Source organism: Chenopodium quinoa, unplaced genomic scaffold (assembly GCF_001683475.1).
Source record: "Chenopodium quinoa cultivar QQ74 unplaced genomic scaffold, ASM168347v1, whole genome shotgun sequence".
Classification (NCBI taxonomy): Eukaryota; Viridiplantae; Streptophyta; class Magnoliopsida; order Caryophyllales; family Amaranthaceae; genus Chenopodium; species Chenopodium quinoa.
Window position 1 is genome coordinate 946,076 of NW_018742987.1, and position 15,461 is coordinate 961,536.

General features: G+C 36.0%; 2 protein-coding genes across 2 annotated transcripts; one reads left to right on the forward strand and one right to left on the reverse strand.

The window, feature by feature from the left end:
- The first annotated feature begins 833 nt into the window (after positions 1 to 833).
- On the forward strand, positions 834 to 13,923 carry LOC110729602 (uncharacterized membrane protein YjcL-like). Its single transcript, XM_021909351.1, has 7 exons — positions 834 to 1,746; positions 2,180 to 2,282; positions 11,090 to 11,216; positions 12,003 to 12,113; positions 12,524 to 12,679; positions 12,930 to 13,171; positions 13,569 to 13,923. The coding sequence occupies exons 1-7, from the start codon at positions 1,439 to 1,441 to the stop codon at positions 13,890 to 13,892; spliced, it is 1,371 nt and encodes a 456-aa protein (XP_021765043.1). The 5' UTR covers positions 834 to 1,438; the 3' UTR covers positions 13,893 to 13,923.
- A 245-nt stretch (positions 13,924 to 14,168) lies between these two features.
- On the reverse strand, positions 14,169 to 15,266 carry LOC110729604 (germin-like protein 1-1). Its single transcript, XM_021909352.1, has 2 exons — positions 14,829 to 15,266; positions 14,169 to 14,730 (listed from the first exon to the last, which is right to left on the reverse strand). The coding sequence occupies exons 1-2, from the start codon at positions 14,947 to 14,949 to the stop codon at positions 14,198 to 14,200; spliced, it is 654 nt and encodes a 217-aa protein (XP_021765044.1). The 5' UTR covers positions 14,950 to 15,266; the 3' UTR covers positions 14,169 to 14,197.
- Positions 15,267 to 15,461: the final 195 nt, after the last annotated feature.

Consider the following 15,461-nt stretch of genomic DNA (forward strand, 5'->3'; position numbering starts at 1 on the left):
AGCCATATCATAATTTGCTTGGCTTTGCAAGTCAATATACAAGTATTTACATAAACCAAAACCATCTCATGAATACCTTAATGTTTACATAAATTTGCTTGAATGTTACCATAGCCCTCAGTGTTTCAACACGCTTGTCGTTAACCAAAAGATGCACGTCCAATCACGTAAAGAGCGTAAAAAGTCAAAGGCTTTGTTTGGGAGAAAGCTGAAAGCTGAAGCTGATTAAGTTAGCTGATTTTGACTAGCTGATTTTATTAACTGATTTGACTAACTTATTGTGTTAGCTGATTGTATAAAAGTGTTTGGTAAATAGCTGATTACTTAAAGCTGTTTGAGTTTGCAAAGTGACCAATAAGGACATTAGCATATTTAACTTTGAAGAAGTAGTTATTTCATAAATGATATATGTATTTATTGTTAACAAATTTACATGGTAGATATAATTGGGCATATAATTTTATCAATGATATTATGAGATAATTTTTGTACATAATTCATTTTATGAAGTTGTGAGATCATTTTTTATATTTTTTTTTTGAAAGAAGATCATTCTTTATATGAACATTGCAAGAATAATTTTATATTAACAATAGTGAATGCACAACATCAATGAAATCGAAAAAAAATATTACAAGCTGAACTTTGTAATGTTACAATGCAAACAACCTTTTGATATTGGAAAATGAGAATGTCTATTAAATTAAAAGAAATCTATGTCTAAGAAATACGCCGTCGTCTTCTGGATTGCCTATTTGCCATCCGATGTATAATTTTTTTTTCCTGATATAATACATATATAATTCAGATTAAAAAAAAAAAATAAACGTATATATAATTCAAAAGAAAAAAATCACATAATTAAAAGCCAAAACAGTTAATAAGGCACATATATAGTTTAATTAAAAATTAAAAAAAAAACAGAATTGTTCTGGGTAACAACTAACAAGGATTTCAAATTTTTGTTAACATGAGATAATTTTTGGGGAGGAGATAAGGATTGCTAAAATTTGGATTAAAATAGATAATTTCTTTTAACAAAAAAAATGCATGACAAATATAATAAAATAAACTGAAAAACAATAATCAAAACAAAGAAATTAAGGAAGAAAAAATACAAGCTAAGCAAATCAGCTCTTTGAAAACGTTGGGTTACCCAACGTTTTGGAAAACAGCTTATTGAGGTAAATAAGCTTATTCAATAAGCTTACTACCAAACACTTGTATTAACTTATTTGACTAGTCAATCAGCTAAAGTTGGTCAAATAAGCTAATATAGCCCCAATAAGCTAACTACCAAACAAGGCCAAAGTAAAACACTTAAAAAAAAACCAGTTGGCCATTTCTTAACAGACTATCAGAGTTCTAATCTCTTTGCTAACCTGTAGACTAGACTACCACTCTTCCATTGCCACTTTCTGCCGAGCTTCCGCCGGCAATGCCGTTAATCTTCCCATCGGCGGTACTTTCTCCGCCGCAAAAATCACACTTTTTATCGCCGGCGGCGATTCTCCGGCATCGAAATCCACACTTACAGAGCTACTTGTCGACATCAAACTCCGAATTCCACGAGAAAAACCTCGTTCTCAAACACCGTTTGCTAAGATTTCCAGCAAATTTGAAGAAATTTAGCTCGGTCAAACCGTTGACCACTGTGAAATCGTCGTTGTCGTCGCCGATCATATCTCCGACCGATTCATGGGGCACCTGGACTGCTCTCTTCGCCTCCGCCGCTTTCGGTCTCTGGTTTGTTTTCTCTCTTTCCTAATTTGGTGCTGAATATTTGAGTTTTTCTAATTGTAGATTGAATTCTATTTTTGCTTTGAATGTGAAATCAGATTTTGTGCTTATTAGTATGGAGAAGTATGAATTTGTGAGATTACTGAATTTGTATTTAGATATTAAATATGTTGAAGTAGATGTTTCTATAACTTCCCAAATCCTAACCATGAAATGTGCAATAGTGAGAATAATTGGAACTTCCATCATCCCAAATTAAGTAATTGTCAATAAGGTGTGGTGGTCATTTTTATCAAGAAAAGTTGGACGCGAAATGCGTAATTTCCATCTGAGCATTGTCTCGGCGATGGGTGTCATTGGAAATCTCGAGTAGAGTATTGAGTATAATGGTTGTTAGTGTTGATGATACAATTGCGGTATTGTTAATTTATGGTTGCAGGTCAGAGAAGACTAAGATAGGGAGCGCCCTGAGTGGTCCGTTAGTTGCTACACTAGTTGGGCTTGCAGCAAGTAACTTGGGGATTATTGCTTCTGAAGCGAAAGTGATAGAACAATGTATACTACAAGAGGGGGGTGAATTGTAGTGTATGTAGACTATGGTAAATTTTGCGGAATTAAATCTACTACTAAGAGAAAAGACACTGAGATAGGCAATGAATAAATTCACTATGTAAAAATGATTTACAATCACTAATACGTTGCCTACACTCAAGTTCCGTGAGGAACTCAAGTTACCCAACTGTGATCCCTCAATCACAGTTTCTCACACTTTGTGATTCTACTCCGAATCACTTGTACAGTGTAAACAACTCTCTCAAGTCTCACACTTTACAACTCTCACAACCCAAACCCAATTACACAATGATTACAAGTATTTCCTAAAGAATTTAAGAGACTAAGGATGGAAGGAACTTCTCTTTTAAACACTTTGAAACTCTATGCTCAGAATATTTAAGATTGTTTTTCCACACTTTCAAAACTTAACGTTGATATGTTTTTATAAGGAGTTAAACCAAGCTTCCATCAAGTTCCCACTTCCCCCTTAATCCCACGTTCTCTTTGACTGAGAAGTTGGGATGTAGGCAGAGGAAATTTAGGAACATGATTTCCCTAGCTTGACTCCTAAATTCAACGTGCTCCTTAATTTAAGCAGCCAATATTTACCAAGTTAAAAATCAGTTAAAGACTTATTCAAAAGATAGTTATTATTTATTAAAAAAAGATAATTATTTATTTATTAATTAAAACATAAATAATTAATTAATTTAAAACTTGTCTTTTTAAATTAATGAATTATTTATTTATTTATAAAATCTTTTTAAATCTTTTTCAAAACTGATTTTTATCACTTCCTTAAATTAAGGGTTTTTGAAAACCGTTTTAAAACTTTCGTTTAAAACTTCAGGTTCCTTTAGGAACTTCGAGTTTCTTCTTAATTCCTTCCAACACTTTTGTTTCTTAAGTTCGTACACTGAGTAACTAAGAATATAGAGTTGTGAGGACATCTTGAAAGCTTGCATTCATCATCAAGTCTTCCAAACTCTGTTGTTCCTACTCCGGAACATTTAACTTCAAACCTGAATCTTCTGTTTTAACCAAGACTCATAAACGTCGTTAGTCAAAGTTTGTTTTATGTAGGTCAATCATCAAAATATAAGGTGGTCAATTCAACAATATTCCCCCTTTTTGATGATGACAAACAAAAACAAACTCGGTTAAACAAAACAAACATCCAAGCAATCAGAGTAACCAATACTTAAATAAAACAATTAAATTATTTAAAGCAATAAAATAAACTAAGGATAAAGAAGTCTGCATCATTCATGAAATTAATAAATTGTGAAATTTATACCTTTACTTAAATGATGAAGACTTGAAGGGAATCGGTTTGAGTCCAACTTTCTGAGTTTGTTCTTCTCTTCCCCCTTTTGACATTATCAAAATGATAGAAAGAGCATGCTATATATAGTACTAAACTACGGAGGGAGTAGTAAATCTGAATTCATGAACGATTAAGCATGTGCACACAGTTCATATGCAACCAAAATGAAAACATCAAATTCAAAGACAAACTTAGCCAGTTTAATACAAACCGAAATAAAAACAAATTAAAGTGTTCAAAACAAGCCAAACAAAATAAAATTGAAGGACAATATCACTGTTTAATAAATCACAAGAAAGAGTGGGGTAGGTTTGTTTTGCAAAGGGCTAGGAAATGGTAGCAGCTTCATGGTAAGGTAACATCCTTGATCGCATCGAGAATGGTCTTGTAACAACTTTGCTTCACTTTAGCTTTGAGTTCCTGAGCCGAGGAGTCCATATGAGCATTTACTTTATCTTCCAGAGAAAGCATCTGAGTTTGCAGCCCCTCAACTTTAGTAGCCAGGTTATCCACTTTAGAAGAAAGGTTAGTTATACTCTGTGTAAGTGTAGTGGACAAAAGCTTAAGTTCCTCCTGGATTTGCAAGAAACTTGGACCAGAGCTAAAAGCACTGAAGCCGAGACCAGAAGTACGAGGCTGTGAAGCAGGTGGAGAAGGTGTGGTTTGGTGAGCAGGGGATGGAATTGGAGGTGGTGATGGAGTTTCTTGAGGGACCCTGATGGAAGTTCCTTCAAAAACTTTGGTTGAATCATCATCCAACTCAACAATAACAGGCTCAGATTGCAGGGTTAGCAAGTCTGATACTTCTCCTTCTTCTTCCTGTTACAGGGGTGTGTTTGACAGAGCCCTCAATTTCCTGAAGCAACTCTTTCATTAATTTCTCTTGATCATCCTCTTCCTCCTTCTCACTCTCACTCTCTTTTTCTATTATATCACTCTCACTCTCTTTTTCTATTGTATCTTTCTCTTTTTCTTTTTCTCCTGCTTCCTCTGATTCACCTTCTGTTTTCTCTCCTTTGCTACTCTTCTTTTCTACTGCCCCATCACTCTTGTCTTCTTCGACCTCTTTGTCACTATCTTTTTCTGTTTCTTTCTCACCAATTTCTTAAATATTTTTCTCACTATCTTCCTCTTTCTTTTCTCCTTCCCCCTCACTGTGTTCCCCCTCACTCACTTTGCACATCAGATGCAAAACAAACATTCCCATTCACCACTTTTAAATTCAGCTTTAACAATGATTTTTCTTGAAGGATGTGTTCAGGCTTGAGAATCGATGAATGATGGTTGAGAGTTTAGTGGGGTAAGGTAAAGGATTTTGTGATTTACTTACAATGATTAAGATAAAATAAGAATTAAAGATAAAGATAAAAATTAAGATAAAATCTAATTGAGAAAATAAAAAAAATCTTTTTGTTGTTTTGAAATTTATAAGATAAAATTAATAAAAAGATAAAAATTGAAAGATAAAGAAAATTAAAAATTACGAAAGAAAAAAAATTCCAGTAAGTTACTTCAAAGTAAAATACTGGTTGACCTGTACAGAGCTTTTCACAAAGGAACTTGGAAAATAATATGGCTTAATTTGTCTTCTTCATCAACATAATCACATGATCACACACTCATTAAAATTACACACTCTTTCATTGCAAGATTCGAGATTATGTTTTTTACACCAAGGTTATATATAGCAATGCTGAGTCGTTTCACTAAGACATACCTTGGGATTCCAAGAAGAACTGCTCAATTCAGCTTTATCATTCCGAGTTCCAATCGCATCTTTTCGAATTTTTCTCTACTCAAAGGCTTTGTTAGAATATCAGCAATTTGATATTCAGTTTGTACAAATTCTAGTTTAATAGAGCCTTTTTCCACATTGTCTTTTAGAAAATGATGCCTAACATGAATATGCTTTACACGTGAATGATGTACTGGATCTTTTGATATGCAAATAGCACTTGTATTATCACAGTATATTGGAACACATTCAAGAACTATGCCAAAATCACGTAATTGTTGTTTTATCCACAAGTTGTGAGCAACATGCAACAACTGCTACGTATTCTGCTTCTGCTGTGGATAGAGCAACTGTATTCTGTTTCTTGGAACTCCAAGAAACTAAACAAGATCCTAGGAATTAGACCATACCTGATGTACTTTTTCTATTCACCAAATCCCCAGCATAGTCGGCATCGGCAAATCCAGTAAGATCATATGTGTCACTTCTTGGGTAGAATAAACTCAAGTCGTCAGTTCCTTTGAGATATCTCAGTATTCTCTTAACGGCTGTTAGATGCGATTCTTTGGGGTTTGATTGGAACCTAGCACACAGACCAACACTAAAAGAAATGTCAGGTCTACTTGCAGTTAAGTATAGTAAGGAACCAATCATACCTCTGTACTTTGTCTGGTCCACAAGTTCATGAGGGATCTTCGTCTAACCTAGAGTTAGTTCCCATAGGAGTGTGATTAGTCTTTGCGCCGTCAAGGTTATACTTTTTCAGGAGTTCCTTGACATATTTTTGCTGATGTATAAATATTCATGATTCAGTTTGTTTGATCTGCAGTCCTAAAAAGAAATTGAGTTCCCCCATCATGCTCATTTGGAACTCACTGATTTCTTTTGAATTCATTAAGTTCCTCTTGCATGGCTATAATCCAGTTAGGGTCTTCTAAGGCTTCTTTATGGTTGCGAGGTTCCAAAGTAGATAGAAAAGCATTGAAGGCACAGAAGTTCCTCATTTGCGATCTAGTCTGAGTTCCTTTGCATAAATCACTAATAATTTTGTCCAGTGGGTGTGACTTTTGGTGCTTCCAAGGTTTGGGCTGGAAGGTTTGGATAGTAACTCGACTATTCTTATTTTCTGAGCCAGTTGCTTCTTCTTCAATGATTTCCTCTTGTGTTATTGGTTCCTCGACAGGTTCTTCAATCTGAGGCTGTTCTGTCGAAGGAACTTCAGTCAGTATGTCGAGTTCCTTCTCCGGATTTTCATGATTTTCATTTACTCGAGTTGGCTGCTTATTTGGAATTACTGCATCTTCTTCTTGTTCTTGAGAACGTACTAGACCAATTTCAAAGTCATAATCCTCATGTTCCTGTGTACATGGAAGTGGATTAGTTTCATCAAATATAACATGCACACTTTCCTCAACACACATAGTGCGTTTATTGTAAACTCTATACGCTTTACTGTTAGTAGCATATCCAAGAAATACGGCTTCATCACTTCTTTCATCAAATTTCCCTATGTTTCTTTTACCATTATTATGCACAAAACATTTACAACCGAATGCTCTAAGATGAGATATGTTCGGTTTTCTGCCTTTCATCAGTTCATAGGGTGTCTTATTTGATATAGGCCTTAGCATGACACGATTTATAATATAACAGGCTGTATTCACGGCTTCTGCCTAGAAGTTCCTTGGAAGATCGCTGGCTATTAACATGGTTCGAGCCATGTCTTCTAAGGTTCTGTTCTTCCTTTCCACAACTCCATTTTGCTGTGGAGTTCTTGGAGCTGAGAAATTATGACTTAAGCCTTGTTCCCTGCATAAATCATCAAATTTAAAAGTCTCAAATTCAGTGCCATGATCGGATCTAAGGTGTATCAGTTGATGACCTGTGGACTTTTGAATTCTCCTGGAAAATGTACAAACTCGTCAAAAGTCTCATCCTTACTAGACATAAAAATAACCCATGTAAATCTAGAATAATCATCAACAATTACTAAGACGTACTTCTTTCCACTTCTACTTTGAATTCTCATAGGACCACATAAATCCATATGAATTAACTCTAAGGGTTTCGTGGAACTCACCATCTTCTTGGATTTAAAGGATGTCCTGACGTGCTTTCCTTTCACACAAGCGTCACAAATTTTGTCACATAGGAACTTGATTGAAGGAAGTCCCTCTACCAAGTTCCTTGTTCTTAACTTATCAATCAAAGAGAAACTTGCATGACCAAAACGTTTATGCCACAGTAAAGGATCATCCTCAATGACACTGAGGCAAGTTAAGTTGTTCCTCGGAACTGTATTGAGATCCACTGTATAAGTGTTTCCTTTCCGAGTTCGCAAAACTTTCCCAGTGTCATTCTGAATGATGCTACATTTTTCAGAATCAAAACTTACAGAGTTTCCTTTATCACAAAATTGTGATATGCTTAATAAGCTGTGTTTGAGGCCCTCGACTAAAAAAACGTTATCAATAGCTTGGGAACTTGACCTTCCAACCTTTCCTACGGCAACAATGCTGCCTTTCTTGTTATCACCAAAGGTCACAGTTCCTCCTGTATAGGCCGTCAGTGAGAGAAATCTAGTTTTGTCTCCTGTCATGTGCTTAGAACAACCACTATCGAGGTACCATTGGTTGTTCCCCCTCACTTCGACCTGCAAAAGAAACTAAGGGTTAGATTCAGGAACCCCATCTTTCATGGGTTCCTTTGTTGATACAGCAAACTCATTTTTCTTTTGCCATACATAAGCTATATTTTTAGTGGACTTAAGTTCCTTTCTTTTGCAATCAGTATCTTTGTGTCCTGACTTGCCACAGAAGGAACACACAGTCTCACTAGGGAGTTCCACGTACTTTTTCTTTTTACCACTGTTCTTCTTTTTGTGATTGAAACCCAAACCCTCTGTCCTTCTAGTTTGAGCTTCAGATATCCACTTTGGAACTCCCATGTGGATTGCACTTTGTTGTTTCTAGCTCTTTCTAAATCCTTTTCAAGGGATTCATTTTTGTCTTTAGTAACCTGCAATTCTTTTTTCAAATTTTCAAGATCATCATTAAAGGTTACTAAAGGCAATTGAAGAGCATTATTAGAATCAATGTTAGTGCATAACAATTTATACTGAGTCAATTCAACATTTAACATGATATTTTCATTTTTGACTCTTTCCAATGTTTCCTTTAGCATAGAGTTTCTATCTAGCAAATCAAAGAATCTTCCCTGAACATCTGTTCTTGAACTATTCAAATATTTCATATGATCCTTATAGATTTCTAGAGCTTTTTCATTTTGTCCAAGTTTAAGACATATTTCTTTATATTCATCCAAAGTTTCTATGAGCAAAGAAATTAATTTGTCTTTTGACAGGGATTTCAGAAATTTAGGTTTGAGATTTACCTCCTCTGACTTTTTAGTAGACTCACTGTGTTTAGCCATCAAACACAGGTTTGCCGTCTCTTCTTCCGTGGATTCTTCTTCATCCTCGGAACTTGTGTCTCCCCACGCAGCTATCATGGCTTTCCTGTAATCAGATTTTGAAAAGTTTGGAGTATTAGATTTTCTGTGTTCCTTCATTTTGCCTTTTCCTTTTTCTGATTCCCAGAGAGGGCATTCCTTGATGAAGTGATCTGTGTTCCCACATTTGTGGCATCCTCCAGTTTCCTTGGAATATTGGTTTTTCTTGAAGTTCCTTTTCTTTTGGTCAACAAACCTTTTGTTGCGGTACAACTTTTTTAGCTTCCTGACTAGCATGGCAGCTTCTTCCTCTCCAGATTCGGAATCCTCTTCACTTGGTTGGACAACCTTTAGAGCAATTCCCCGGCTCTTTGAACTTTCTTGGCTTTTGTTTGATAGGTGAAGCTCATGAGTTATTAAGAAACCTGCAAGTTGTTCAAGGTTGAAAGTTGTAAAGTCCTTTGATTCCTGCAAAGCTGCCACTTTGGATCTCCACCGTTCATCTTCAGGAAGACTCCTTAGAATTTTGCGTACCTGTTCATCCATAGGAATAACTCTACCAAGAGAAACTAATTCATTAGTAATATTTTTAAAACGAGTAAACATTTCTTGAATAGTTTCTTTTGAACCCATTTCAAAACGTTCATATTTAGAAAGCAGTATATCAATTTTAGAACGTTTAACTTCATGAGTTCCTTCGTGGGTTATTTCTAGTAAATCCCATATTTCTTTTGCTGTTTTACATCCCATAACACGAGTGTGTTCATCTGGCCCTAAACCCCAAACTAGGAGTTTTTTAGCAGTAGCATTAATCTCTTTCTTCTCAAAGTCGCTTCTATCGTATTCAAAAATAGGTTTAGGAATTACCTCGTTTTCTGCATTGGTCTTTGTTACCTCGTAATCTCCTACCTCGATAGCTCGCCAGACTTGATAATTCTCGGACTGTATGAACATCTCCATCCTCGTCTTCCAATAGGCGTAGTACTTCCCATTGAAGAGTGGAGGTCTTTGTGTAGAATAACCTTCAGCTAGTCTCTCGTCCTTCGACATTGTTCCTCCAGGAACTTTGACTCGACAGGGCTTCCTGCTTTTCCGAGTTCCTTGCTCTGATACCAATTGATAGAACAATGTATACTACAAGAGGGGGGGTGAATTGTAGTGTATATAGACTATGGTAAATTTTGCGGAATTAAATCTACTACTAAGAGAAAAGACACTGAGATAGGCAATGAATAAATTCACTATGTAAAAATGATTTACAATCACTAATACGTTGCCTACACTCAAGTTCCGTGAGGAACTCAAGTTACCCAACTGTGATCCCTCAATCACAGTTTCTCACACTTTGTGATTCTACTCCGAATCACTTGTACAGTGTAAACAACTCTCTCAAGTCTCACACTTTACAACTCTCACAACCCAAACCCAATTACACAATGATTACAAGTATTTCCTAAAGAACTTAAGAGACTAAGGATGGAAGGAACTTCTCTTTTAAACACTTTGAAACTCTATGCTCAGAATATTTAAGATTGTTTTTCCACACTTTCAAAACTTAACGTTGATATGTTTTTATAAGGAGTTAAACCAAGCTTCCATCAAGTTCCCACTTCCCCCTTAATCCCACGTTCTCTTTGACTGAGAAGTTGGGATGTAGGCAGAGGAAATTTAGGAACATGATTTCCCTAGCTTGACTCCTAAATTCAACGTGCTCCTTAATTTAAGCAGCCAATATTTACCAAGTTAAAAATCAGTTAAAGACTTATTCAAAAGATAGTTATTATTTATTAAAAAAAGATAATTATTTATTTATTAATTAAAATATAAATAATTAATTAATTTAAAACTTATCTTTTTAAATTAATGAATTATTTATTTATTAATAAAATCTTTTTAAATCTTTTTCAAAACTGATTTTTATCACTTCCTTAAATTAAGGGTTTTTGAAAACCGTTTTAAAACTTTCGTTTAAAACTTTCTGAGTCATTCGTCAAGTTCCTTCAAGAACTTCAGGTTCCTTCAGGAACTTCGAGTTTCTTCTTAATTCCTTCCAACACTTTTGTTTCTTAAGTTCGTACACTGAGTAACTAAGAATATAGAGTTGTGAGGACATCTTGAAAGCTTGCATTCATCATCAAGTCTTCCAAACTCTGTTGTTCCTACTCCAGAACATTTAACTTCAAACCTGAATCTTCTGTTTTAACCAAGACTCATAAACGTCGTTAGTCAAAGTTTGTTTTATGTAGGTCAATCATCAAAATATAAGGTGGTCAATTCAACAGAAAGCATATTCAGTTGTCATGGAGTTTCTGCTTCCTTTGGCTGTCCCGTTGCTATTATATAGAGCAGATATACGTAGTGTAATCAAATCAACCGGGAAATTGCTCTTGGCATTCTTGATTGGATCAGGTAGCATTCTTTAGATCATGTATTTAATGTGTAATAGCAATCCAAAATATGTGGATCCTTGACGTTTAGTTGGTCTTTTTATGATGTAGACTATGTAGTCATGTTCAGATTTTGAAATGTTCAGTCAGTCCCGTAGTAAAGTGGGGCATTTGGCACCTAAGCACACCCTTGTTGTACAACCACTTCAGGACCCAGTAGTCAGGTTTGAATGGACATGTCCGCTTCTATCAACGAACTCTTCTGGCTTAATGCGAATGCATTGCAGCTAAAATTTGAGATGTCCAGGAATGAGGATATGGTAGAAGCTCTTAGAAGAGCAAAGACAAAAAGTACTGGGAGATGGAACTAGGTTGCTGCAGTAAGTAATAAGTTTGAGAATGCTGTCAACATATAATGAAATGTTCCTTTCACAAGTTAGTATATTACTCCTTCATGGCTATTTATGTTTTATTATTGGGCTGAGTTGATTTCATATAGAGAAGTAGTTTAAGTAAGACTTTTCATGAACATCTCCTCCCAACATGAGTTCAAGATCTTGGAAAAGAGGATAATCACGGATTTGATTCTCCACAATTTTCCTTTAATGGCATGCACTGGTGCATTCAGACAAATGATTGGAAACCACTGAGAGTTAGAAAATGTTATCTTTTTATCCAATTGCTGTGGAGATTTCTTATAATTATGTATCTGTCTTCTTTTTTTTTTTACAGATATACTTTGTATTAGTAATTAGTAGTTGGATATTGTGTTTTTTTTTTTTTAGGCTAATTTTTTCCTTATCTGTAGTTGCCACCACTGTTGGAACTGTTGTAGCATTCTTTTTGGTGCCAATGCGGTCACTTGGTGGAGATGCATGGAAGATAGCTGCTGCTCTCATGGGTAGACATATTGGCAGAGGTAATGTACTTGCTACTTTACTGGTGTTTTGTTGCTGTTTCTTTGATATATGTTTGTTAGCTTGAACAACTTCCATTTGCAAATGATGTGTTGGTAAACTTGGTATCGTTCAACTAAGGGCTTCCTATTCCTCATACTTTAGTGCTGAGTTTTTTGGTTCGAGTAAAAGGCTTACATGATCTGCACAAGTAAACTGGTGTTAAAATGTTTCGAAGACTGAAATTTTATATTTCTCAATGTTCATTTAACTTTTCTTGCTCGTTACAGTCAGTTTTCTGGATATTTTGCATCCTTCACCTTTCTATCATGAGTTTCTTCTTGTGAAAATATTGTAACTAATTAATTTTGTGGAATTTTTGTCTAAAAGCTGAGAATTTTAGTTCAAATAACCTTGTTCGTAATGGGTGCAGCTGTCAATTATGTTGCCATTGCGGAAGCTTTGGAGATCTCTCCATCAGTGCTAACCGCTGGACTAGCCGCAGATAATGTTCTATGTGCAGTATATTTTGCCACACTGTTTGCAATAGCATCCAGAGTGCCTCCAGAAGCTGAAGCATCAACTGGTGGTATGTTGTATAACATCTACCATTTTTTCTCAATAAAATTGAGATGCTTTTATTGTCGACCTTGTGATGCTCTTCATTTCTTCCTTTATGAGGTTATAAAAAATTATTTTTCAGTTATGTTTTTCCTTTCATTTTCTTGAATGAGGGCAGAGCAACATCTTATTTCATATATATATTGTTGTCTTGAAGATCTTTATAATGTATAGTTGCTACCAAAACTTTCCTCTTAAGCAAGTTTCTCTCTGAACAGATAGCGTGACGGACATGAGCTCTGGCTCTGGTGACAAGCTCCCTGTTTTACAGTCTGCAATTGCCATAGCAGTGTCTTTTCTAATATGCAAAGCTGGAAGTTTTCTTACCAAATATTACGGAATTCAGGGTGGTATGCTTCCTGCAATAACAGCAATTGTGGTCCTCTTGGCAACTGTGTTCCCAAAACAGTTTAATCAGTTAGCGCCTTCTGGGGAAGTTATGGCTGTGGTTTTGATGCAGGTACTATGTTTCTGATTTAATTGAACATGTTGGATAATGGATGTGATACTGTTTTCTTAATGTATGTTATTTCTGGGACCTCCAAAACGTAGCCATCCTGGACTTTGAAGAAAGAAAGTGCTAGTACCGTAGCACCAATGTTGGTTATGTAGTGTAGTACTGAGTCTTTCTGCCGGTGATTTCTGTTTTTCATGCTAGCTCTTCTGTGATTCGATTAGGCACCAATGCACCATGTTGAGGTACCTAATCTCCTCGATTACCTAATTAATTAATAAAAGAACACCTTGAATGAAATATCTGGCCTAGGATGGTAAAGGTTTTGGTCCAACACTTCTGATGCTCACTGATTCCAGTTATTCATCTACTGACATCTATTTTGTCATTGTTTTTGACACAGGTATTCTTCACTGTGGTGGGGGCGAGTGGGAACGTTTGGAGTGTCATTAACACTGCACCAAGTATATTCCTGTTTTGCCTTGTCCAAATTTCTGTCCATCTTGGTCTGATTCTTGGATTGGGCAAACTTTTTGGCTTTGACCTGAAGCTATTGCTAATAGCTTCGAATGCCAATGTTGGGGGTCCTACGACAGCCTGTGGAATGGCAACTGCAAAAGGGTGGCATTCTATGGTAGTTCCTGGTATTCTTGCTGGAATTTTCGGTATTTCCATAGCAACTTTCCTTGGTTACGGATTTGGTACTATGGTTCTCCGACTCATGTGAACAAGCTCCGAAGATTTACGGTCAGATATAATTGGTGGTTGTAAGTCTTGCAGCTTTATTTTGCATAGCGAACAAGTACCTCAGCAGAATGCAGTCAACCATAGTTTTGTTTTGAGAAAATCTTAAGGACGTACAAGAAATAATGACTCCACCTCCAATTATTTTCTTTGTCAGATAACATAGAATATTATCAAGCAGAGCTACTCTGTTGTTACACACCAATGATGAACAATAGTCTTAACAATGGAGAGCTTAAGGCACAATCACAGAAAAATTAAAGATATCTTATCGTAATTCTAAAACAATTATTGAGTAAGGCCAGCTCTGATCATCTCAACTTCATGTTCGTCAATGTTAAATGCCTGAGCTAACACATCTTTGGGCACAGGATCTTTAGAAGTAAAGAGAACAGCTGCAAATTGCTGAGTGCCTGGTAGCTGGCTGTTGAAGGCAGCTACAACAGCGGTTGGATATTTGGACGTGTTTTTCTGGAAGTGAGCCAAGCCTCTTGGGAATACAAATACTTCACCAGCCTTAACAATCTTGGAAACAAGCTTATTGTTGGTAGTAATGAAACCAACGTACAGTTCACCCTGAAGAATGTAGATCATTTCAGTGGCACGAGGATGTATGTGAGGTGGGTTTAGACCGTAGGGAGCAAAGTCGACTCGAGCCATAGAGACTCCCAAGGTGTTGAGGCCAGGGATGTCCATAACATTTGCCCCAGTGACTTTTGAACCAAGGATGTTGTTGGCGATCTGGCTCGGTTTAGAAATTCCGGTGAAGAAGAAGTCTTCTGCAGTTATCATGCTAATATTTTTGCAAGGGAACCCATTCACCATTATTCCCGTAAAGTTAATCAAGACAAGAATGGGTTGGACATAAGTGAGAGTACTTAAAAATGAGTTGACATAGAAATGTGCAAAATTTTATCTTTCAATATACCTGATGTAGGATCAGCAACACAAACATCTTGAAGCATATCAGGATCATTGGCAAAGGCCCCAATTGTATTTGCCAGCAGCACCGCCAACATGACTGTGGTAACACCGGCCATTTCGAAGTTTAAGAGTTCTCAACTACCGTTCAACGTTGCAATAAGCTACTACGCGCAAGCAAGAGTACAAGAACTAGTATGCTAAAGTATAGTAGGCTTGAGAACAAAGATAACAGTCATCATGCTATATATAATATCAGTCTGTTGAAGAGGCCGTCGCATTAAAATTGACTTAATAGGTAATGCAAGGAACATGCCTTCTTAGGCTTGACCTCCGTAATTCATTTCATCAAAGCATCACTTCGGCTTCTTAAGCATAAATAAAATCTTAATTTTTCTTTGTTAAATATATATACTAATAACTTGTACTATATGAGCTGACCTAAATCTAATTGCTTGCAATTTTATAAACTTCAATTAAGTACTTGCATTTTACGTTTTAATTCAAGATAGGTTGGCCTATGAGGGATTCTAGCCAGGTAGGAGTTTAAAATGTCAACCCGAACTTTAGTCCATTAATGTTCATGAATCCGGTTTCCATTCCAATCAGTTTTAAATCAGTTTGGAGTTTT